The following is a 26058-nucleotide window of genomic DNA, read 5'->3' as shown; positions in this document are numbered from 1 at the left end:
AGGCTTGTAGAATGAATTATCTATACTCTTTGAGATGTAAAATTATAGACATGCACTTATAAACTGGGTATATCTCTCATTAATTTCTCGTACTGAGGAAATTGTATACATAGCCATAGTAAATTACTCTACACACTCTTTGCATTTCATCTTTCTTTATTTGTAATAGAAACCAAACAATATTGAAAAAGTTACAAAAGGCACCAAATTTTCCATTGCACTAAATAAGAATTCAATAATGGTCAGTTTTGCCTGTGTACACCTAGCGATGTACTAAACTCTTTCGTTATGAATAAAAAAAAAGTTTCCGGCTTTCTTTTCCGTACAATAATGATTCATTAGTCGTCGTTTTTAGGGGCGCTAGTATGAATGGGAAACTGTCTCAGTGTCAAACATCTTCATGCTAATATAATGACTGAACATGCTTAACATCTTAATCTGGGTTTGTGACTCTTCACGATTAGTATAAGATACTACAGGGTTGGATTTGCGGAACCGAAGTGGTTGTGCCACTGAATGACCAAAAAGCGTATTGCACAGATCATCACAGTTAATAACAGAAGGAGAGACTTAGTTTTTGCATAGGTAATCATGGTATTTTAAGGGAAATAATCTGATTTAGTTTCTTGCTCCAGGAGACACAAAGTAGGAAAGAATGTGGGGGAAAGGAGAAAATTTTTACGAGCTGAGCAAAGGAAACGAAGGAGAAAGGAAAGGGGAAAGATTAAAGTAGGGAAAGGATATTGGCTGGTGAAGGGTCGGGGATTGGGTAGGGGCGAAGAAGTACTAAAAAAAAAAAATAACAAGGAAAAAGGGGAAATTTTTCTATTCCAAGACTACGCATGTAGAAAATAGAAAATGGATTTCAGATAACTTAGAGATATGAATGAATCCGATCAAAAAGGTCTCAAGCTTAATCTACAAAGGACCACAGAGCCACTTCCTTTGTACAGAAGTGACTTGATGTAATGCATAAGTGAAGAATAAAGATATAAGCGCTGGTTAGCAAAAAATGAAGTACAAATGAAAAAACCAGACCACTTCAGCCTATATTTTCCAATTTCCTAAAAGTAAAGACAATGACGGAGCGCCGAGAGTTCCTAAGGGACCTTGGGCACTATACTGCATTCCTGCATGGCATCGAAGAGGTCAGGAAAGGTCTGGATGTGTCCAAATTGAATCAAATGTATTTTGTAGCCATTCAAGGGCTGCCACTGTTTAGTCTCACCATTTTTTTTTTTTTTGAGACACTGCTACTTGAAGTATGTTAGATATGGACAATGACTTTGAATTTCATTTTAAATGTTTCTAGACCAATGCATTTATTCCAATGATTTCTTTATTTTAACAAGATGATATTGTTTACTGCTTTCTTTCGATTTTGGATGAAGAAATTTTCTAATACTTCATGATTCATTTCTTTATGTGTTAAATAATTATTAATCAAATGTTCATCATCCACTTTGTTAGTTGTGGTTAATAACAGCAATATATATTTTAATAATGCTTTTATGTATTTGGATTCATAAGAAGGATGGAAGAACCTCCACATATTTTTCTTAGCCATAATATCTGCCGCCTCCGATATGACCAAATCCACCAAATCCTCCACCAAAACCTCTATGGAATCCAGGCTCAGCTACTGGGCTCCTCTTTCCACGGTAGCCTCCATATCCGAATCCATGGCCTCCAAATCCTCCAAATCCTCCACCGAATCCACGTTGAATAAATCCAGGTTCGGCTTCGGGTCCAGCTACTGGGCTCCTCTTTCCACGGTAGCCTCCATATCCGAATCCTTGGCCTCCAAATCCTCCAAATCCTCCACCAAATCCGCGTTGAATGAATCCAGGTTCAGCCTCGGGTTCAGCTACTGGGCTTCTCTTTCCACGGTAACCTCCATATCCGAATCCACCAAATCCTCCTCCACCAAATCCTCCACCAAATCCTCTATGGAATCCAGGATCAGCTTTGGCTTCGGGTTCAGCAACAGGATCACCTGCTACTATCCCAAAAAGGACCACGGCTAAGGTGGCAATGACCGTCTGCCAATAAAGAAAAAAATATTGAAACTTTCTTGTGATTAGAATTGAAATAAGAAGTCTGTAATTTTGAATGTTTTTGATTGTGTTAAATATTTTTCAGCTTGGTTTTTCTCTCAAAAGTTTTTGAGATTAAAAAATAACACAGGATTACAAAAGTAAACAAAAATGATTTTTACGAAGTGTTATGTATATGAATCGAAAATGATGGCCATACAATCAGCAATCAGGCATCATATCAGTAAATAAGGACATTGTTGCAAAGGTGGGAATATCAGATACACAAGATAGTAATGATACAGTCAATGAAAAAAGTGCTTTCCTCACGGAAGCGTAATTTAAATAACATATCACAGGCAATATACTGACTCAATTCTCTAGCTCTCTGTCTCTCTCTCTTACCTTGGACATCATCGTGCAGTGCTTGAGAGGCGACTGTGCTGAGACGAAATCAGGGATCCCCTTATATACTGACTGAGGAAAGCCAAGTGTCCTTCTATTGGCCATTAAGATCTTGAAGAAAAGAACTGTCATCTTCTATTAGTAAACAAGAGCAGTAACGGCACTTTTTCAGCTTTTTCTAACTTTCGTTTCCCTTGAACAAATCTATTTTCTTTACGGAGGGTCCTTCTTATAATCAGAGTGTGAAACTAAACCTATCAAAAATTCTTAGTTTTGCTATTGATACTAATATGTGGCCTTTACATTAACTGTTTTGTCAGACACAGCAAAACATTGCCAGAGGTGAATGAAAGGAAACTATATTTTAAATCTTTGAAATGATTTATGCTTTGTTTAGAGAGGCCTAAAAGAAGGAGTTCGTGCACTGAATGTGGAAACAGTGAGCAAATAAGCACAGAAAAGATAACTGAAATTATAATTTAGCATACCCCACAACCACCGCCACCCACCCACCCACCCAACCCCAAACACCCATCCCCCTCTTTAAATAAGATATGGAAGATTTAGACTGCGACAAATAGCCTCACAGACAGCCGAGCTTTATCTGTATATATGCCTAACTTATAAATAGGACAATTATGCAAAGCGTGTAAACTAACAATAGTGTATCTAGGAATGAAGGAAGATTTTCATTGAACAGATATTATCTTGTTTGTTTAGCAGTGTTTGTTTTGTTTGTTTATTTTTAACACTGATTAAGTTCCTAGAATTGTATAGTGAATTGTTTATTTTCCTAGGGATATAGCCTTTTAGGGAGCCTATCCTTTACAAAGAGTCTGCCCATTTTTTGTATATAGCTTGGTGACCAATTAGAAATTTCTGATACAGGGGAAATTGCATTCATAGTCATAATTTACTGTGTGTTTTTTTTATTTTCTGCTTTGTTTTTAAAATTTACACTATATAGCAATAATTACAAACAATAGATTCATTTCATTAAATACAAATTCAGTAATTTTTTTACTTACGCTTAGTAAATCCAGAAATATACTTGGCTTTTTTTATAGTAATCATAGAGTATATTCCATTGCCCTGTTGCTGATAATAATCTATCATATAATTATATTATGATAACATTATATTTACTGTATCATTACTTGTCTTTTTATAAGGGAGATCAGTTTAAAAGGTACAATGTACCACTGTCAAGTTTTCTTACCATGATAAGATAACTGAAAAACAGAGTATGAGCCTCGATTTGTGATTTTTAATCACCAGTATGATATGACAACTGCGATGTCGTACGGGGAGACAAAATGGGTTTGCCATTGAATAATCAAAGGATGCATTGCGCATATCAACACATATAATAGAAGAAGAAGAAGAAGAAGAAGAAGAAGAAGAAGAAGAAGAAGAAGAAGAAGAAGAAGAAGAAGAAGAAGAAGAAGAAGAAATACACGTCTTCTTTGAACATAAAATGTAATCACAGGATATCTTTATGCTTTATTTATATTATTTTGGATTATATTCTAAACTGGTTATGGACATCTTTGCTAAAAGGAAGGTTTCACGAGAGAAAAATAAGTTTGAAATATATTTAAAACAATTCAGTGCTTTCAGTTTAACCATGGATGTGAACAGCATTCCAAGTGAATATATTTCTTGCTGAAGATGTAATCATTCAGGGATTTTCAATGTTCCTTACAGATGAACATTGCCAACTTAGCAGTGGTCCTTTTCAGGATAGTAGCAGCTGGTCCTGTTGTTGAACCCGAACCCGAAGCTGATCCTGGATTCTATAGGGGTTTTGGAGGAGGATTTGGAGGGTCTGGTGGATTTGGATATGGAGGCTACCGAGGAAAGAGAAGCCCAGTAGCTGAACCCGAACCAAAGGCTGAGCCTGTATTCCACAGAGGTTTCGGTGGAGGATTTGATGGCCATGGATTTGGATATGAAGGCTACTGTGGAAAGAGGAGCCCAGTAACTGAACCCAAACCAGAAGCTGGGTCCGGAGTCCATAGAGGTTTCGGTGGAGGATTTGAAGGATTTGGTGGCCATGGATTCGGATATGGAGGATGCAATGGATAGAGAAGCCCAGTAGCCGAACCTGAACCCGAAGCTGAGCCTGGATTCCATAGAGGCTTCGGTGGAGGATCTGGAGGATTTGGCGGCCATGGATTTGGATATGGAGGCTGTCGTGGAGAGAGGAGCCTAGTAACTGAACCCGAATACGAAGCTGAGCCCGGATTCCATAGAGGATTTGATGGAGGATTTAGAGAATTTGCTGGATTTGGTCATGTCGGAGATGAGAGATATTATGGTTAAAACAAGAATATGAAAGTCCATCAAATTATGATGTTAATCCAGATAAAAAAAACAATTAGAAAATACATATAACTTTCATTAATCAAACCAAATAGAATGATTATAGATATCTGATAATAGATTATGTAAAAAAAAAAAAAAAAAAACTGGTATTATGAGGCAATACAGACAATTATTTCTCGAATATTAAAACTAAATCAGGGGCCATTAGGTAAAACGACAAAAGAGAAATTTCCTCAGAATGATCTGCATCGGGCTGCATGTCCTCTTGTCAGGTCAATCTATAAATTTGGAAGATTGTGTAACCTTTATCAAGGGAGTAATAGAATCTTTGTTAAGTTCTTGAGGGAACCTGAAAAGGAAAGGAAAGTGAGTTTGGAGGGTATTCCTCTTTTTAGAAGACTATGAAAGCCTCTTTTTATGAGACTATGAAATATAGTGTCTGAATGAAGTTCCCAATAGGAAGGACAATCTACAAATATTCCTTTTCAGATGATTAAGGAGATTGTTTGCTGTAATCTTGATAAATCAAATTATATACATATTTAGCAACAAATTTTCCTTTCCACTAAGGCTTCATTTTAAAAGTACTAGAAAACTACATATAATTTAATATATCTCTTAGCAGATCAGCAGCAAATCAAAAGGATATGTTCCTAAGGTATTCTACCTTTATCATTAAATTTAAAAATCTATCCTTTACGAATAGAGCATTTCCACACAAAGCTACCAGGAGCCTAATTGCTATGCAATTAGCTTAGCGTTTAAACGCAATGGCTATACAAAAATTAAATCACACAGTCCATCGGGAACGGAGTTCCCAGATCCTTGCAATCTCTGCTATAAATCGTCTGTATTAAATATATAAAGGTCTGGGAGGTTGAAATGACACCTGAAGGGAGAACTTGGTTTTGGTTTTCTGTAGTGGGCTTGGATAATAATAATAATAATAATAATAATAAATAATAATAATAATAATAATAATAATAATAATAATAATAATAAACAAATTGAAGATTGACTGGTTTTGCGGTACGAAACTCATGATGCCATGGCCACCAGGCAACCAAGTCTTTCAAAGACTGAATCGTTTATTTTTTACTCAGCGGAAAATATCAAGATGCTGAAGAAAAGGCATCTTACTCTTTTTATTCTCTTTTATCTAACGATCTGTTTGCTTCGTAATTTATTATTAGTCCATGAAGAAAAGAAATACGAGAGAGAGAGAGAGAGAGAGAGAGAGAGAGAGAGAGAGAGAGAGAGAGAGAGATGTCGATTACTGTTAGCATCATTTCAAACCCATTTCCTCGATCTCTAAATATAAAATGTAGTCGAAGAATATCTCATTTTTAACAGAAAATGCTAGATTTTTGTTTTTGTTTTGTTTACTTTGCCTGAACTAGGATAGTATATTTCAAACAGATTTCCCGTGAACCGTGAAGCTTAATTTATAATTATGTACCTCGATAATAAGCTAGAAACTCAGCGACAAACGCACTACAAGGTTAGCATGGCAGAGGTGGGATGATACTGATTCTAAATACAAATACCCGAGTTCGACGGTGATTTGTAGGTGAGGGTCGGTAATAACTTATACCTCACTTGTTGGCTTTGTGGGCTAAGGCGTCACTGTAGTCCTGAGTTCTTGTCCTTCGCTGGTTCGAGCCCACGGGACGACGAACTTATTATCAAGTAAAAAATTCCCCTTCGGTAACATATATGAAAATATATTATTTCCGAGGTAGAGCGAATTGGATATTAAAGGACGTTTGTAGCTTAATGCTTATATATATATATATATATATATATATATATATATATATATATATATATATATATATATATATATATATATATATATATATATATATATATATATATAATATGCAATTTCTGTTAAAGTCATAAAGTCAACGGCATTATTGGCGGAGAATATAATTTCATTTCGACTTTGAATCCATCTATACTTCTTTTTCTCCTCATTAAGCTTCTCAGGAATAAAGAAAGATTATTCACACATGCTTCCATTTCAGGACTAAATTACATATTAAGACACACCCCTGTAATGAAAACCGTGTGCCAACGTGTAATTTAGTTCTGAAGACGCCGCTGATAGGGGAGGAAACAGTCCGTCGACTGTAAGAAGCAAATGGAAGCAAATATGAATCATCTTCCATTATTCCTAAGAAACTTACCAGAAGAGAAAAATAGAATATAGACAGATTCAAAGTCAAAATTAAAAGTTAGTATCTGTAAATAATGCCATTGAATTTAATAGATATTGCTTAGGAGAGAAAATGTCCAAATAGCATATACATATGTATGTTTATATATATACATATATATAATTATGTATATATATATATACATATATATAAATATATGTCTACATACAGTATATATACACACATATACATATATATATATATAAATATATGCCTACATATAAAAATACTATATATATGTATGTATGTATGTATGTATGTATGTATGTATGTATGTATGTATGTATGTATGTATGTATGTATGTATGTATGTATTCTGATTTCTTCACCAGAGAGTCTGTTCTGCCATGATGTATAAATATTGTTAGGTAGTTCGAGATAAAGTCAAACGTTCACTGCATTATAAGTTTTTTTTTTTTATTTGATTTAAAATTTCTAACAATGCTTTTTTATTCAATAATTTTGCTAATTTCCCTTAACATCGTTAATCTAGTTTAATACTACTTCATCTAAATCCTTGACGAAAGAATTTAATTGTCTCAAAATGACCTAAAAAGTTTGATATTATATTATTTTATATGCTCTTTGCCCCGTCATGTATTGAGAGAGGTGCCAGTTATCATTTTCCTTACATTTTCATACCTATTTCATTCATTTTTTCTTCACTATGGTTTTTGCTTTTATGAATGAGTACGAAAACGTGTTTTCTGATGACGTCAGCTTTTGTCGGACCGTGAACCCGAAGAAAATCCAATAATGTTTTAAACTGGCCTTTTTTCTCTTTCGGTATCATTCCATTGTTCAGTTTTTCTGGCCCAAACTACAGTCGATGCTTTTGCGTTCTTACAACATGCTCATGACTTTTTCATTTACTGTTGTAGTACTTCCTAACAAAAAAATCTAAATAAATAAATAAATAAATAAATAAAACGCAAAAAAAAAAAACTCTCAGTTTCAGAGCTAGTAAAACTGATGTTCTTAAACGCTTGTATCGAACAAATGGCCTGTGACCTTGAACAAATGGCCTGTGACCTTGAGCTCATTTCCTCCAGATGTGCTTCTTCCATCCGGTCATTTGTCGTTGTGCCAAAGTTCTTGAGAAACTGGAAAGCGCCAACTGTAAATATACCGGTGGTGGCCGTGAAGAGCCTGATGGTGATTCAGAGGTGCAAAACAAACTGGTCCTCAATCATCACAACGTAGAAAACAATAATGTTGACGGCGATGTGAATGACGACTTATGATTGGGAGTATGCCATCCCCTCTGGATCTCTTGTGTTTCCATTTTGACACTAGAAAAGGCCAGTCTCCCCTCTCCTGAAAGGCTGTGCCTATGTTCCTAAAAGTCACTGACAGGTATATTGATCATAAAAAGATACCTGTCTTTTAGATCTTGATTCATTGTGCGAATGACCAAACGAATACTGCAGTGTTGACAGAATTAATGTACACCCTTTAGATGTGCTGTTCCTTTGATAAGAGACACATTGAGTTGCACAGTGAAAAGTAATTCTAATCACGAGCATATTCACTGTACTAATTGAAGCCCTCATCTATACTATTAAGGAAATTTGTTGCTGAATATGTTTATAATCATGGATTTATCAAAATTGCACCAAATTATCTCCTAAGCCAGGAGAAGATCGATATCATCTTAATAACCTGAAATGGAAATTAGAGTAGCAGTTCCTTCCTGTTCACTTTTGCATTTTGCCTTTGAGGACAGCATTCAAACGCCTTATTTCTGCTTTTCCCAGGACCTTTCATAGATTTTAATACTACCGTGATAAGCATTGCGTAATTCTACGGCTTTATAGGTTAAAATGAGAAGTTATGTTGCCTGATTTAATTCACTCAGAGGTAAACTTCTCTTTTGTCATTTCATCTAGTACTTCCTGACTTACTTTGAATTTTTAAGAAAATTCTTGGCAACCTGTAATGTTAGCTTTTTTTTTACACAATCCTTAATTAAATATCTATAATCACTTAAGTATGGTTAATAATTGTTATATGTACTTTTAAATGCTTTTTTATTTATTTAGATTCCAATGAAAATTTGAAGGATTTCCACATTTTTCTCCTAACCGTAATACCTGCCTCCTCCGAAGTGACCAAATCCACCAAATCCTCTTCCAAATCCTCCAAAACCTCTGTGGAATCCAGGCTCAGCTTTGGGTTCGGGTTCAGCTATTGGGCTCCTCTTTCCACGATAGCCTCCATGTCCGAATCCACCAAATCCTCCAAATCCTCTGTGGAATCCACCACGGAATCCAGGCTCAGCTTCGGGTTCGGGTTCGGCTACAGGGCTCCTCTTTCCACGATAACCTCCATGTCCGAATCCACCAAATCCTCCAAATCCTCTGTGGAATCCACCACGGAATCCAGGCTCAGCTTCGGGTTCGGGTTCGGCTACAGGGCTCCTCTTTCCACGATAACCTCCATGTCCGAATCCACCAAATCCTCCAAATCCTCTGTGGTCCACCACGGAATCCAGGCTCAGCTTTCGGTCTTTTCGGCTTTGCTAGGGCCTCTCTTTCCACGATAACTCCATGTCCCAATTTCCAAATCCTCTGAATCCACCACGGAATCCAGGCTCAGCATGGGCTCCTCTTTCCACGATAACCTCGATGTCCCAATCCACCAAATCCTCCAAATCCTCTGTGGAATCCACCACGGAATCCAGGCTCAGCTTCAGGTTCGGGTAAAGGGCTCTTTCACGATAACCTCCATGTCCGAATCCACCAAATCCTCCAAATTTCTGTGGAATCCACCACGATAGGCTCAGCCTTCATGTCCTCTTTCCACGATAACCTCCATGTCCGAATCCATGTCCACCAAATCCACCAAATCCTCCAAAACCTCTACGGAATCCAGGATCAGCTTCGGGTTCGGGTTCAGCAACAGGACCAGCTGCTACTATTCCAAAAAGGACCACGGCTAAGGTGGCAATGATCGTCTGCAAAAAAATATGTAAAATGTGTTTCAGTCTTATGATATTTTCGAAAATTCTAATAACGTGATGTCTTCATCTTTTTAGTAATATTCATGAAAAAAAAAAAATTATCTCTTAATTCGAATACTGAAGGATCGCGCCAGTTATTCTATAAAAATCTGTTTTAAATTCAAAATATGTTTAAGAATACAGATATAAAGAGAGAGAAATTTACCAGAAAAATAGTCTGCACCTGAGTTATGCATTCTGTGTTCAGAGATCCAAATACACATTTAAAAAGATACCCATTAAGTCAATAATCTCAAAAATGTGTTAATATTCAAAGATATTTTTATGAAAGGTTCACAAATCGTTAAGTAATGACCGTATTAACAGTCCCTGAAAAATGATTTCCACAATAAAGCAATCGACTTTTTGAAATTCTCTCTCTCTCTCTCTCTCTCTCTCTCTCTCTCTCTCTCTCTCTCTCTTGCCTTGGACATCATCGTGCAGTACGTGAGGGCCTACTGTCCAGAGATGTCTCAGGGCTCTCGTTATATACAGGTTGAGGGAAGCCAAATGTCCTTCAGACGGCCATCTAAATTTTGAACTGCGTCATTGTCTATTAATAAACAAGAGCCACAGTGTTATTCATACACCTATTTTTAGAGTGTTTTGAACATAAGATTCCGGGTAAGCATTGTTACCCTAACATAGGATCTTTCTTGATTTCAGAAGATGAAAATATCGCTACAAAAAATATTTTTCGATTGCCGATATAAATACGTGGTTTTTGCAGTAGCTGTGTGCATTCCATCATGTACAGAAAATAAAATTAGTTATTAATGTTGCTTAGTTTATTTTATTGTTTTAATAAGTACCGTATATAAACTAGGATTTCAAACATGGAAGATAATTTACAGAGAGAGTGAACAAGTTTTCTCCAACATTCTCCAGGTTAAATAAGGAAAAGTTCCAAGATTAAAATACAACGAGTTAATCGCTCTTAACACTAGCGGATCCAGGGCGGGGGGCCACCTGGGCGCGTGCCCCCACCCACATAAAAAATAATGACAAAATAATAATATTGAAGATTTAGATAATAATAACAAATAAGAAATATAAAAATGGAAAAAAGGAAATCTACTATAGAAATATAATATACTGTATATAAATATAAAAATGGAAAAAATAAAATCTACTATAGAAATATATATATATATATATATATATATATATATATATATATATATATATATATATATATATATATATATATATATAGATGTATAGTATATAGATATATAGATATATAGTATATATATATAGATAGTATATAGATGATATATAGATATATAGATATATAGATATATAGAATAGATATATAGATATATAGATATATAGGATATATAGATATAGATATATATATATAGAATATATATATATATATATATATATATATATATATATATATATATATATATATATATATATATATATATATATGAAATTTTTCTGTGATCCGCTAGTGTCCTTGTTCGTTTTATTGTAAAATTAACCATTACAAATGATAATGATATAGTTAAAATATCCTCATGGCATTCTCTGATATACTATTGATAACAGGCAAAAGAAAACAAAGTTTTCTGGATCAGATAAATTTTAGACCATAAGCATGACGCTTTTTCCAGGATGGTAATCAGGTAACCAAGTCTTGCAAAGATTTAAATTTTTTCGTAAGCAGTTTCTTATAAACGCAGGAAGGGAAAAAACATGGAAATGGAATGGAACTGGTACTTTGGCAACCAGAAGATACAGAATTTTGAGTCAAGGAATAGTTACCTATGACCCATGCTGTGTGATTTATGTTATGCACTTCGAGATAAGTCAAACGTCCACTGAATTGTGAGCTTACCGGATTCATATTCGAGTTTTCTAGCAATTCTGTTTTCACTGAATCGTTTACTGACAAAGTTCCTAATAATCATTATTGTAGTTTGGTGTCTTTTAATCTAGATCTTCGGGAAAGATCGCAAATTCTGATGTTGCCAATTAAGCTTACTATTGTCCACTCACAACAATCCTTATTCCAGTATTCTGGGAGATTGGATTTACTTGCCTTTGAAAGAACAGGGGGGAAAAAAGCTCAACACAAAGCTATTTTGAGCTATTTTTTGCTTTTGCCTCCATAACGGAGGGAAAAAGGAGCCTTGAGATAAGGATGTGAGCATTGCAGAGGCTTTGTCATCTCTTTTTCATATATTTTTCTCTTACGGTGGTTTTTAGCTTGCCCCTTTAAGAAGGAGCTACGCAGCGACAGTTTTTTCTGATGTCGTCAGCTTATGTCAGTTCGAGGAATCCTCAAAAATGGCTCTTCGTGCTTTCCGAGTCCCTCTTTTGTTGAGACTTTGTCTCACTGATTTTTTTCAGGTTTGTATGTGAATTTATCGCTAAAATACTGCTTTATATTCTTGCTGTATTTTCATGACCTTTTCATTTCCTGCTTAATACTTTCCAGCGGAAAAAAGGAAACGCCCAGAAAATAAGGGAAAAAAGAGCTCCCAGATGGAGCTCGTAAGATGGTTACGCTCCAGAACTCCTCGTGGGTTGTGACCTTAAGCCCAGTCCAGCCACGTGTGCTTCTTCAAGCCGGTCATTTTGTTGTTGCGCCAAAGTTCTTCGGAAACTGAGGAGCGCTTTCTGAAGGAGCTTCCCGCTTTTGTTAAATTTTTATCTCACGAACTTTTTCCGATTTGTACGGGAACTTATCGCTGCGGCACCACTTTCTGTTCTTGCAGTGTTCTCATGACCTTTGCATTTGTTATTGAAAAGTTCTTAGGAGGAAAAAGCATGAAAAATGATAATAATATTAATCCATAAAAACGCTCGCAGTCGTAGAGCGGTTACGCTCAAGTACTTCTGGTATCGTACACGTGGGTTCTGACCTTCAGTACAATCCAGCCAAACGTGTTTCTTCCAGCCGGTCGTTTATCGGTGTCTCAATGTTCTCGGGAAAGAGGCCCACGACAGAAATCCTCACAGACCACAGCGTATACTATTGTAAGCTGTGTGTCTCTTTTGGATCTATTTAGAAGTGGTTTTGACTCTAGAAAGGACCAGTCTCTTCTTTCCTGAAGGAATTTTCCATTGTGCACTTAACAGCCGCTGACAGGCCTCGGGAGGGTAAAATATTCTCTTATCTGTTCACTGTGTTTTCGACGTTGATTTAATGCAGGAATTACCGTGCGAACACTGCCGTCATTCCCTGAAGTTATTTATGTCCTTTAGATGTGCTGTTCATTTGAAAAGAGATATATTAATTCAGATAATGAATGAGAATTCTAAAAATGATCACAGTCCTTAAATGAACCCTCAGTCGTATTATATCACCTGGAAAACTTGTTGCCCAAATGTTAAAAAAAACACGGATTTACCCTAATTACTTACTTCTGTAACAGCTCAAGATGAATCTCATTCTAATTGTCTGAAAGCAAATATGTTTAGACTATCCTTTCTTTCACACTTTTATCTTTGTATTGAGGACTGCATCCACACTCCTTACTTGTGCTTTCCCAGAAGGATGATTTCCCTCACTCACAAATCCTCCTCCCTTCCCTCTCAGCCTTCCTGCAAACTTCCAAAGATTTTACTAGTCTCATGAGCAAGATTGCATAATCCTACAAATATCTGGATTAAGCTCAAGCGTCCATACTAAGGCAAATGTTTGAAAATAATTATTTCCAATCTCTCATATCTTTTCTTACGTTATCTTTTATCCATTGCCTATAAACACTATTAGTTATGGATAATAAAAGTTATGTGCACTTTATCCTCCTTTTTTACTTTTATATTCATAGGGAAATTTGAAGGATTTTTACATTTTTGCCCTAACCATAATATCTGCCTCCTCCGAAGTGACCAAATCCACCAAATCCTCCAAAGCCTCTGTGGAATCCAGGCTGAGCTTCGGATTCGGGTTCAGCTATTGGACTCTTCTTTCCACGGTAGCCTCCATATCCGAATCCACCAAAGCCTCCAAATCCTCCAAATCCTCTATGGAATCCCCCTCGGAATCCAGGATCAGCTTCGGGTTCTGGTTCATGTTATGTACTTCGGGATAAAGTCAAAAGTTCGCTTAATTTTGAGTTTTGGATTTCAATTTAAAATTTGCAATAGTTCAGTTGTCAATGAATCATTTATCTCAAAGCTCTTAATATCACTAATTTAGTTTGGTATCTTTTAATCTAGATTTCGAAATCGGTTTTATATGGCGTCAGATGTCACCAATAAAGCCATCGATTCTTTGCTCACAAGGATCCTTGTTTCAATGATTTGGGAGAGTGTCTTTAATTGTCTTAAAAGGGAAAAAAGTGTGACACAAAGTTGTTTTGTGCATTTTCCTTCATAATGGGGTGGAAAAGAAGACATGAGGTCAGGACGTGAATGAACAAGGGAGTCACATTTATAGAAGAATTTTATCGTTTCTTTTTCATGTAAGTTTCTGTAATTGCGGTTTTTAACGTGACACTTTCTGAAGGAGCTACCTGGATTTTGTTAAGTTTTTATCTCGTGAACCTTTTCCGATATGTACAGGAATTTATCGCAGCAGCACCACTTTCTGTTCTTGCAGTGTTCTCATGACCTTTTCATTTGCTATTGAGAAGTTCTTAGGAGAAAAAAAGGAAGAAGAAAAAAATAATCCATAAAAACGTTCGCAGTCGTAGAGCGGTTACGCTCAAGTACTTCTGGTATCGTACACGTGGGTCCTGACCTCCAGTACAATCCAGCCATGAGTTTCTTCCAGCCGGTCGTTTATCGGTGTGTGAACGTTCTCGGGAAAGATGTCCACGACAGAGGTCTGTGTGTTTCTTTTGGATCTATTTAAAAGTGGTTTTGACTCTAGAAAAGACCAGTCTCTTCTTTCCTGAAGGAATTTTCCATTGTGTACTTAACAGTCGTTGACAGAACTCTGGAGCATATAGTGTAATATTCTCCGTTCTGTTCGCTGTGTTTTCGACGATGATTTAATGTAGGAATTACCGTACGAACACTGCCGTCATTCCCTGAATTTATTTATGCCCTTTAGATGTGCTGTTCAATTGAAAAGAGATATATTAACTCAGATAATGAATGGGAATTCTAAAAATGATCACAGTCCTTAAAATGAACCCTCAGTCGTATTATATCAACTGGAAAACTTGTTGTCCAAATGTTGTAAAAACACGTATCTACCCTAATTACACCAGCTTATCTTCTGTAACAGCTCAAGATGAATATCATTTTAATCGTCTGAAAGCAAATATGTTTAGACTATGCTTTCTCTCCCATTTTTATCTTTCTGTTGAGGATTGCATTCACACTCCTTACTTGTGCTCTCCCAGAAGGATGATTTCCCTCACTCACAAATCCTCCTCCCTTCCCTCTCAACCTTCGGCTGCAATATTCCAAAGCTTTCACTAGTCTCATGAGCAAAACTGCATATTCCTACAAATATCTAGATTAAGCTCAAGTGTGGACAGGTGGCGTGATGAAGTTCGTACCAAGGCAAATGTTTGAAAATAATTATTTGCAATCTTATGTTTTTCAGACGTTATCTTTGATCCATTACCTATAAACACTATTAGGTATGGATAATAAAACTTATATACTTCATCCTGCTTTTTTATTTAGATTCATAGGAAAATTTTAAGGATTTTTACATTTATGTCCTAACCATAATATCTGCCTCCTCCGAAGTGACCAAATCCACCAAATCCTCCAAAGCCTCTGTGGAATCCAGGCTGAGCTTCGGGTTCGGCTTCAGGTACTGGACTCCTCTTTCCACGGTGGCCTCCATGTCCGAATCCACCAAAGCCTCCAAATCCTCTATGGAATCCCCCTCGGAATATAGGATCAGCTTCGGCTTCGGGTTCAGGTTCGGCTACAGGGCTCCTCTTTCCACGGTAACCTCCATGTCCGAATCCATGTCCACCAAATCCACCAAATCCTCCAAATCCTCCACCAAAATGTCTACGGAATCTAGGATCAGCTTTGGCCTCGGGTTCAGCAACAGGATCAGCTGCTACTATCCCGAAAAGGACCACGGCTAAAGTGACAATAATCGTCTGCAAAAAAGCATGCAAAAGGTTTCTTTAGTAAGACTAAAATTATAGTCTTTCGATCTTTAAGAAAATTTGCTAGACCTAATACTTTAATCTTTTAGCAATGCTTTATAAAATATCACTTTTGTAGAATACTGTTGACGTTCTTACATAGAAATGAATGATCAGAATATATTCAAATAAATCTCGTCCAGGTTTTTCTTTCAAAAATTGTTGCTTTCAATGGAAAACATATTATTTAGGAATACAAATACAAAGCACGGTACAAAATTAGAGAAATGAACGAACCTAAAAGATACTCTTTAACAGAGGCATGTGATCTATGATCAGATATCCAGATATTCACTTGAAAAGATGCCCATATAGTTAGTTATAAAATAAAGGTGTTAATATTCAAAGATATATTTACAAAGGGTTCATAAATCGTTAAGCAATAATTATAGTCACAGTTTTTAGAAAAATGTTTTCCACAGAGAAGGATTCGACTAATTCAAATCTCTCTCTCTCTCTCTCTCTCTCTCTCTCTCTCTCTCTCTCTCTCTCTCTCTCTCTCTCCTTGGACATCATCGTGCAGTGCTTGAGAGCCAACTGTGCTGAGATCTGTGTCATCGTCTGTTAACAAACAAGTCCTATAATGGTATTCATATTACTTTTTTTGGAATGTTGTAAAGAAATTCCAAGTAAGCATTGTTATCCCAATATTGGATCCTTCTCGAGATCAAAAGTGGAAATTAATGCTGCAAAAAAATCTTTTTTCGAGTACCGATATAAGTGCATGGCTTTTGCAGTGGCTGTGCACATCTCCATCGTGTCCAGAAAAAATTAATGATTAGAGTTGTCTACATGCTTTTATTTAACTTGACTTATGCTGCGTCTGTCTGTCTGTCTGTCTGTCTGTCTGTTTGGGTCAAATCTCGTAACTCAATTTTCAACCTGTTCCCTTCGTCCGATGGACTTGAAAATTTGAGTGGTTACTCAGTCCCTGTGACAGTACAACCTTACATGATCAGTAGATCAGCAGTGACCTCTAGTGCCCCTACAGGGACCTCTCCCAGTGTCTCAGGATTTGTATGAAACTTTTCGGATTTTTCATACCTTCTTTGACTCGGTAGAATAATTTAATAACACTACGGATTTTTCATACCTTCTTTGGCTTAACAGGATATCAAATCCAATTTTTTTTAGTTAAAGTCATAAATTGGTTAGAATTTTTGTCATAAGTAGAAAATATGAAATAAAAATTTAAAAAATTTTAAACACGCTTTCATTAAAATATACCAAAAAGTAAGAAATAATTTTTTGAGACACCCACCAGGAATTTCTTACAGTTAATAATCATGTCTACGAAAATAAAAGCGTCGGTGCCAAACATGGAAGGAAATGCGACAAGAATTTATTTTTTACTTCTTGTGCATTTTGATAACCTGCTTAAAACTTTTTAATTTTTTTTTATATTTTGTTTAGTAAATGAGTATCGCATATTGAAAGTAAAAAGTGAAACTTGAAGAATAATTCATACAACAACCAAGCTTATTTTAACATAAGCTTGATGTCGCGCGGTAACTGCGTGGGGCAAGAGGGTGGATGTGTCTGTCTCCCCTACCCTCCCGATCCCCGACCTACCCCGCCCCCACTCGGGGCGGACAAACAAGATCCACTCGGATTTTATTATTATAGAATCACTGAGATAAGTAAGAGAAGGAAGCATAATAAAATCTTTCCTGTGAACAAAGATAAAGATATATTTTTGTACTCCGCAGATGAGCTTTAACTTCGTTCGTTTCTATTAGCGTCAATTTATTGCCTTGTTCAAAGAGGCGTGAAAGCAATAATAATAATAATAATAAAACTGGCTGAGTTCATCATACTAACCACTGAAAAAGCTGATCGTAATAGAAGTAATGAAACCGTAAACCTTAGTCTGCTGGATCCAATCTGTCATGGATCACATATTCTTGAAATAAAGTTTTTCAGTAGAAAACTGTATCCCTGATGGTCATCAGGTAACCAAGTCTTGCGAAAGAACGAATTTTCTCGTAAGCAACTTTTTACAGAGCTGAGCAGTTGCTGAAGAAAAGACAAGGCTAGTAAAGCCCGAGAGGAAGAGCAAACAAAGAAATAAGATCGAATTATCTTCCTCCTACCTTTCCTAAAGTGCGGAGAATCAATCTGCTGAGGCAAAGTAAAAAGTATTTTTTTATTCTATTTTCTTTTATGATCAATTTATAGACTATCTTAATTCATCATCGGCTCAGAAATTTGACTAACTAAGGACCCCTTGTACTTTTCCGGGTATATTGATAAAAGAATTAATGCACTAACACAGGCAAGGAGAGAGAGAGAGAGAGAGAGAGAGAGAGAGAGAGAGAGAGAGAGAGAGAGAGAGAGAGAGAGTAAATCTCACAACAGTTAAACAAATGGCTTAGATGCTCTTCAGCACCAACATGAAAGGCTTCTCTGGATTATTGCTTTTTTTTTTTTTTTGACTAATCAAAGGGTAAAGTATCTCAAGTGAAGCAAGTTACCATGAACTGTGCTGTGTGATTTATGCTGTGTACTTGGTTCATGTTATGTACTTCGGGATAAAGTCACAAGTTCACTTAATTTTGAGTTTTGGGTTTCAATTTAAAATTTGCAATAATTCAGTTGACAATGAATCATTTATCTCAAAGCTCTTAATACCACTAATTTAGTTTGGTACCTTTTATTCTAGATTTTCGAAAGCGGTTATATATGGCGTCCGATGTCACCAATAAAGCCGTCGATTCTTTGCTCACAAGGATCCTTGTTTCAATGATTTGGGAGAATGTATTTAATTGTCTTAAAAGGGAAAAAAAGTGTGACACAAAGTTGTTTTGTGCATTTTCCTTCATAATGGAGTGGAAAAGAAGACATGAGGTCAGGACGTGAATAAACAAGGGAGTCACATTTATAGAAGAATTTTATCGTTTCTTTTTCATATAAGTTTCTGTTACTGCGGTTTTTAACGTGACACTTTCTGAAGGAGCTACCTGGCTTTTGTTAAGTTTTTATCTCACGAACGTTTTCCGATTCGTACAGGAATTTATCGCAGCAGCACCACTTTCTGTTCTTGCAGTGTTCTCATGACCTTTTCATTTGCTATTGAGAAGTTCTTAGGAGAAAAAAAGGAAGAAGAAAAAATAATAAATAAAAACGTTCGCAGTCGTAGAGCGGTTACGCTCAAGCACTTCGGTTATCGTACATGTGGGTCCTGACCTTCAGTACAATCCAGCCAAACGTGTTTCTTCCAGCCGGTCGTTTATCGGTGTCTCAATGTTCTCGGGAAAGAGGCCCACGACAGAAGTCTCCATAGACCACAGCGTTTACTATAGTAAGCTGTGTCTCTTTTGGATCTATTTAGAAGTGGTTTTGACTCTAGAAAGGACCAGTCTCTTCTTTCCTGAAGGAATTTTCCATTGTGCACTTAACAGCCGCTGACAGGCCTCGGGAAGGTAAAATATTCTCTTATCTGTTCACTGTGTTTTCGACGATGATTTAATGCAGGAATTACCGTGCGAACACTGCCGTCATTCCCTGAAGTTATTTATGTCCTTTAGATGTGCTGTTCATTTGAAAAGAGATATATTAATTCAGATAATGAATGAGAATTATAAAAATGATCACAGTCCTTAAAATGAACCCTCAGTCGTATTATATCAACTGGAAAACTTGTTGCCCAAATGTTAAAAAAAAACACGGATTTACCCTAATTACACCAGCTTATCTTCTGAAACAGCTCAAGACGAATCTCATTCTAATTGTCTGAAAGCAAATATGTTTAGACTATCCTTTCTCTTTACACTTTTATCTTTGTATTGAGGACTGCATCCACACTCCTTACTTGTGCTTTCCCAGAAGGATGATTTCCATCACTCACAAATCCTCCTCCCTTCCCTCTCAGCCTTCGCTGCAAACTTCCAAAGATTTTATTAGTCTCATGAGCAAGCTTGCATAATCCTACAAATATCTGGATTAAGCTCAAGTGTCCATACTAAGCCGAATGTTTGAAAATAATTATTTGCAACCTCTCAGGGTTTTCAGGCGTTATCTTTTGTCCATTACCTTTAAACACTATTAGGTAAAATAATAAAAGTTGCGTGCATTTTATCCTGCTTTTTTTAGATTCATAGGAAAATTTGAAGGATTTTTACATTTTTGCCCTAACCATAATATCTGCCTCCTCCGAAGTGACCAAATCCACTTCCAAATCCTCCAAAACCTCTACGGAATCCAGGATCAGCTTCGGGTTCGGGTTCAGCTACTGGGCTCCTCTTTCCACGGTAGCCTCCATATCCGAATCCACCAAATCCTCCAAATCCTCCAAATCCTCTATGGAATCCCCCTCGGAATCCAGGCTCGGCTTCGGGTTCTGGTTCGGCAACAGGGCTCCTCTTTCCACGATAACCTCCATATCCGAATCCATGTCCACCAAATCCACCAAATCCTCCAAACCCTCCAAAGCCTCTACGGAATCCAGGATCAGCTTTGGGTTCGGGTTCAGCAACAGGATCAGCTGCTACTATCCCGAAAAGGACTACGGCTAAGGTGGCAATGATCGTCTGCAAAAAAAAAAAAAAAAATAATGCAAAAAGACCTCTTTGGTTAGACTTAAGTAAGTAGTCTTAATGATCTTTTAGCAAAGTTTCAGAAACTTGATTGATTATTTTTATCACTTAGCAGTATATTATCACTTATCTGGAATACAATTGACTCCATTTTCAGAATTAAAGGATTTGAAAAGATTCAAACAAATCTCTTCTTTGTTTTTCTTAAATTTTTTTTTCTTATGGGAAGTATATTTGTGAATGTATTTATGAATAAATATAAAGAATGATGCAAAATTAGTGAAGCGAATGAACCGTAAAGATACTCTCCTGCAGAGTTACGTATTTTGTGTTTAAAGTTCCGGTTATGAAAAAAATCTCTCTTTCTCTCTCTCTTACCTTGGACATCATCGTGCAGTACTTGAGAACCGACTGTGCTGAGACGACTCAGGGCTCTCCTTATATACTGACTGAGGGAAGCCAAATGTCCTTCAGACGGTATCAAGATCTTGAAGAAAGGAACTGCGTCGATGTCTTTTAATAAACCAGGACCATCATGTTACTCATACTCTATATTTTGACTTTTCATTCTTTTTGAACAAAACCGCACAAGTCAGTATCTGTATCGGATATTATATATATATATATATATATATATATAATATATATATATATATATATATATATATATATATATATATATATATACATATTACTGGGTGTTTCTGAAATTAGAGCCCCCTAAACAGAACAAATGGAAAGTTATGAAGTTTTCTGCTATAGCCTATCTCCAAGTACATTATTTTAAGTTTCTATTAAGCTATTTTTCATTTTACATTTCTTGTATTTTCAGACTGAGTGACGGAGTTAGATACAGCCATGGCTAACGACTTGGAGGAAATCAGATGGATTGACCGAATCCGGGCTATAACCTTCAGAGAGGTCAGGGATGCTGGTGCATCCTTCATTTCATGTTCCTGGATAGCTAAATACATTAAAGGAGATGAATCCTTTGTTAAAAGAAACTCGAACAAAAATCCATATGACTGTCATCATGAAAAGAGTGCGAATCTTGGGTTTGAAGTCCTTTCTCAGGAGTCAAAAGACATCATAGCTGAGGCAGTGGGTAGACCAAGAAAGTCTTTACATAAATTGGCGCTTGAACTAGAAACAAAAAGGGGAAAGAAGAGAACTTGTAGTGCTGTATATCGTGAGTCGAAAAAATCTGGTATTAAGCCATTTCATGTTATCAGCAAGCCCAACATCACTCAGCAACAGAGAGAAGACTGTGCGTGGTTTTGTGGTTCATTTCTTAAAGACTGGGATGAAGCTGACTTTCTCCATGTTGCTGCATCAGATGAATTCTTCATTTACACAGTCAGGAAGCCAAATCATAAAAATGACATCATTTGGGCTGCAAATTTGGATGATATCAGCGATGATGTGCGCTATCGCCAAGTTGTGAAATTTCCTGAATGTTTGGGAATTCTTCTGTTTCACAGCCAAATGGTTAATGTGGATCATCAAAGAAAAAGGACAGTCATGGAATGGTGAATACTTCAGGGAAACTGTGCTTACTGATGGAGTATTTCCTTTCCTAAAAGATCCTGAAAATGTGTTATCTGTTGAAGAAGTCACGTTTTTACATGATAAGGCACCATGTTTCAAGACTCTTCAGACACAGGAGCTGCTTCGAAACAATAGTATCGATTTGTTCTCGTCAAGTGAATTTCCAGGTAGCTCCCTGACCTTAATGTGTGTGAAAAAAAACCTGGTAGTATCTTAAAGGATCGTGCTGGAGTGCGCATTCAGTGAACTGTGATGGTATACCAGCCTCGACGACCTGCGAAGAGAGGTGACCAAGTGCTCAGGGAAATGAAGTTTGATTCTCGGATTTTTGCGATTTGCTGAAATCATACCCTCAAGAATGCAGGCTGTGGTACAGACAGATGGATGCCACAAAAATATTAAATACTCAGAGAGACACTTAAATAAATACCTGTTCTGAATTACTTTTGTTTTTGTCCATATCAATTTTAGTTTATGCTGTAGAGAGGAGGGCTTTAATTTCAAAGAAACACCCTTATATATATATATATATATATATATATATATATATATATATATATATATATATATATATATATATATATATATATATACAGTAGCAGTTGATCCTGTTGCTGAACCCGAAGCCAAAGCTGATCCTGGATTCCGTAGAGAGGATTTGGTGGATTTGGTGGACATGGATTCGGATATGGAGGTTACCGTGGAAAGAGGAGCCCTGTAGCCGAACCAGAACCCGAACCTGAAGCTGATCCTGGATTCCGTAGAGGTTTTGGAGGATTTGGAGGATTTGGTGGATTTAGTGGACATGGATTCGGATATGGAGGTGACCATGGAAAGAGGAGCCCTTTAGCCGAACCCGAACCTGAAGCTGATCTGGATTCCGTAGAGGTTTCTTAGGATTTGGAGGATTTGGTGGATTTGGTGGACATGGATTTGGATATGGAGGTTACCGTGGAAAGAGGAGCCCTGTAGCCAAACCTGAACCTGAATTTGATCCTGGATTCTGTAGAGGTTTTGGAGGATTTGGAGGATTTGGTGGATTTGGTGGACATAGATTCGGATATGGAGGTTACCGTGGAGAGAGAAGCCCTGTTAAAAACCCGAACCCGAACAAAGCTGATCCTGGATTCCGTAGAGGTTTTGGAGGATTTGGAGGATTTGGTGGATTTGGTCACTTTGGGGAGGCAATTATTATGGTTAGCACAAAAATGTTAAATTCATCCTAATTTTCATATGGAACTAAATAAAAAAGCATTCTGAAATTACGTATAATTGTTATTAACCATACCTATGAACTGGTTATAGATATTTCAAAAATCATTTTCTAAAAAAAGTCTAAGCCAGGAGGTTTCAAGAATTTTTCTCAGAAATTAAAAAGTAAGCCAAATTTCAGATGAAATGTTAAAAGAGAAGTTTGCCTCTAAATGAACTACATCAAACTACATATGTTCTTGTCATTTGAATCTATAGAGCTGTAGGATTATGTAAGCTTTATCATGAGACTATTAAAATCTATGAATGGTTTCTGAGGAAGCCTAACGAAGATTTGTGAGCGTAATAACTATCTAGGAAAGCGAAACCAAGGTGCCTGAATCCAGTCTCCGAAGACAAGACGAAAATGTAACAGGAGGGAACATGTATGCATACTTGTTTCAAATTATTAAGATGGGATTGAACCCCTAATCATTTAGAGGATATTTCGCTGTTATTTTGATAAATCCCCGATTACAAACATTTTCATCGACAAATTTTCTTGATAAAAAAAAATAATTAGGGCTGTAATTTGCAGGCTGTCAAAAGAACACGATCGTGTTTAGAATTATCATCCACAGTCTAATTAAATATTGATTATCAAAATAGCAGAGTCTTCCGGACCTGTGTCACCATACAGTAGGCCTCACCATCACCATCGCCGGCATCGTGACGGTCGGCTCTTTCTATTTTCCCAAGAATTTTGACACAACAACAAACGACTGGTTGGAAGAACCACACCTAGTTGGACTGGTCTTAAGGTCACAACACACGGCTACTATACAAAAAAGCGTGACCATTTTACACGCTCCAACTGAAAGAGTTTTTTTGTGGATATTCTTGTTGCGCTGGAAACTGTTCGAGAGGAAATGAAAAGGGCTTAAGAGTTTAGCAAGGACATAAAGCAAATCGGAAAAAGTTTCGAGGTAAAATCCCAACGTAACAGAAAAATGTATGAAAAAGAGTTGACAAAACCTTTGCAAAATATGTACTCTCCTTGTTACACACTTCCTTATCTCATGGCTTCTTTTTCACTCCATTATGGAGGAAAAACAAAGAAATATTTTTTTGTTGAGTTTTCTGTTCGTTTTGATACAGTTAAATCCAATCTCCCAAAATAGAGGAATAAGGATTCTTCAGTGTTCAATCGTAACCTTTCGAAGTTCTGGATTAAAAGACTCCCCACTGAGTCCATGATAGTAAGCGCTTTCAAAGAAATAATCCGATGAAAGCAGAATTATACAAATCTTGAATAAAAAGCCAGTAAACTCATAAGTAGGTAACTTTTAACTTTACCTTGAAGTTCATAACACGAATCATACAGCATGTCTCAAAGATTAGTGAAAGACTCGAAATTCTTTATCCAGTAGTTGGTCAAAGTACACAATAGTAACCGATGAATATGTTTGGAACAGCATTTTGGATAGTCATTTGTTGCTACAGAAGAGTATGAGAGAAATTCGTTTAACCGTCGTGAGTTTACATCACTTTCGAATGAAAACTTGATTCTCTCTCTCTCTCTCTCTCTCTCTCTCTCTTCTCTCTGTTCGTGTCTGTTTGTATGTATTTAGGTACGTTAAATCTTTTATCCGTCTATCTGGAAACGTAAGAGGACTTTCAGAATAAAATTCGCGAACTACCTATGTATTGTGATATAAACCGATCAGAGAATAAAATAGAATGAAATCATTAATTCAGCTTTACAGAATATTAATACTCTGCCCTTTGCGAAAGATAGAGAAAAATGAGATCAGGGCTTCCCCTCTCTTATTTATCTTTTCTTCCCACATTTTATTGCCAAATTTTTCCTTGAGTAACTGCTGCGCGTTTGTAAGACCTTGTTACGAAAAAAATCCAATCTCTGCAAAACAAGGTTTCTTGGTGACACTCATGAAATTATTTTCATGCTTTAATGATCGAATACTTACTGGTTTATTTTGTTATTATTTTGGTCATCACTAGTATGATCAAAGTTAATTTGTATTCTATTATTATAATGAGTATTATTATTATTACTCCTGTCAACTTCGTGCAAAATACTCGTTATAAGGTCAATAATTCTTCTTTAAAACAACTGTGACCGAAGAAGCATGTTAACACCCAGTGTTAAACAAAACTTGGTCTTTTGTGGAGTATGTACCACTTTTCAGTTCGTAATTTTTATATATGACAATCGTTAAACAACAAAATAAATTAAGCACGCTAATACTTTATTGGTTTTTGCGGACACGATGGAGAGGTACGCACCTAATGTAAAAGACATATATTCAAATCAAACAGAAACCGGTAGTAAAGATTTTGTGGTAGTCTTCCTCACACCATTTGGTCTCAAGAAGTCCCTCTCCTGAGGAATCGATATATATATATATATATATATATATATATATATATATATATATATATATATATATATATATATATATATATATATATATATGAAAATATGTATATATATATATATATATATATATCTGTGTGTGTGTGTTTACAGATATAATATCCGATACAGATACTGACTCGTGGGTTTTCTTCAAAGAGAATGAAAATATAAATAGAATATGAGTAACATGATGGTTCTTCTTTATTAATAGACATCGACATGACTCTTTTCTTCAAGATCTTGATAGCCGTCTGAAGGACGTTTGGCTT

At 36.3% G+C, this 26058-nt stretch overlaps 1 protein-coding gene across 1 annotated transcript; it reads right to left on the bottom strand.

Moving 5' to 3' along the window:
- Window positions 1-1498: 1498 nt before the first annotated feature.
- Window positions 1499-21015, bottom strand: LOC136836442 (spidroin-1-like). Its single transcript, XM_067100706.1, has 7 exons — window positions 20989-21015; window positions 20247-20604; window positions 15871-15909; window positions 9074-9427; window positions 4296-4633; window positions 2442-2552; window positions 1499-2042 (listed from the first exon to the last, which is right to left on the bottom strand). Exons 1-7 carry the CDS (start codon window positions 20998-21000, stop codon window positions 1560-1562), a joined length of 1695 nt encoding a protein of 564 aa, XP_066956807.1. The 5' UTR covers window positions 21001-21015; the 3' UTR covers window positions 1499-1559.
- Window positions 21016-26058: the final 5043 nt, after the last annotated feature.

The sequence above is a fragment of the Macrobrachium rosenbergii genome, chromosome 4 (assembly GCF_040412425.1).
Source record: "Macrobrachium rosenbergii isolate ZJJX-2024 chromosome 4, ASM4041242v1, whole genome shotgun sequence".
Taxonomy (NCBI): domain Eukaryota; kingdom Metazoa; phylum Arthropoda; class Malacostraca; order Decapoda; family Palaemonidae; genus Macrobrachium; species Macrobrachium rosenbergii.
This window is presented reverse-complemented; position numbering and strand designations above follow the sequence as displayed.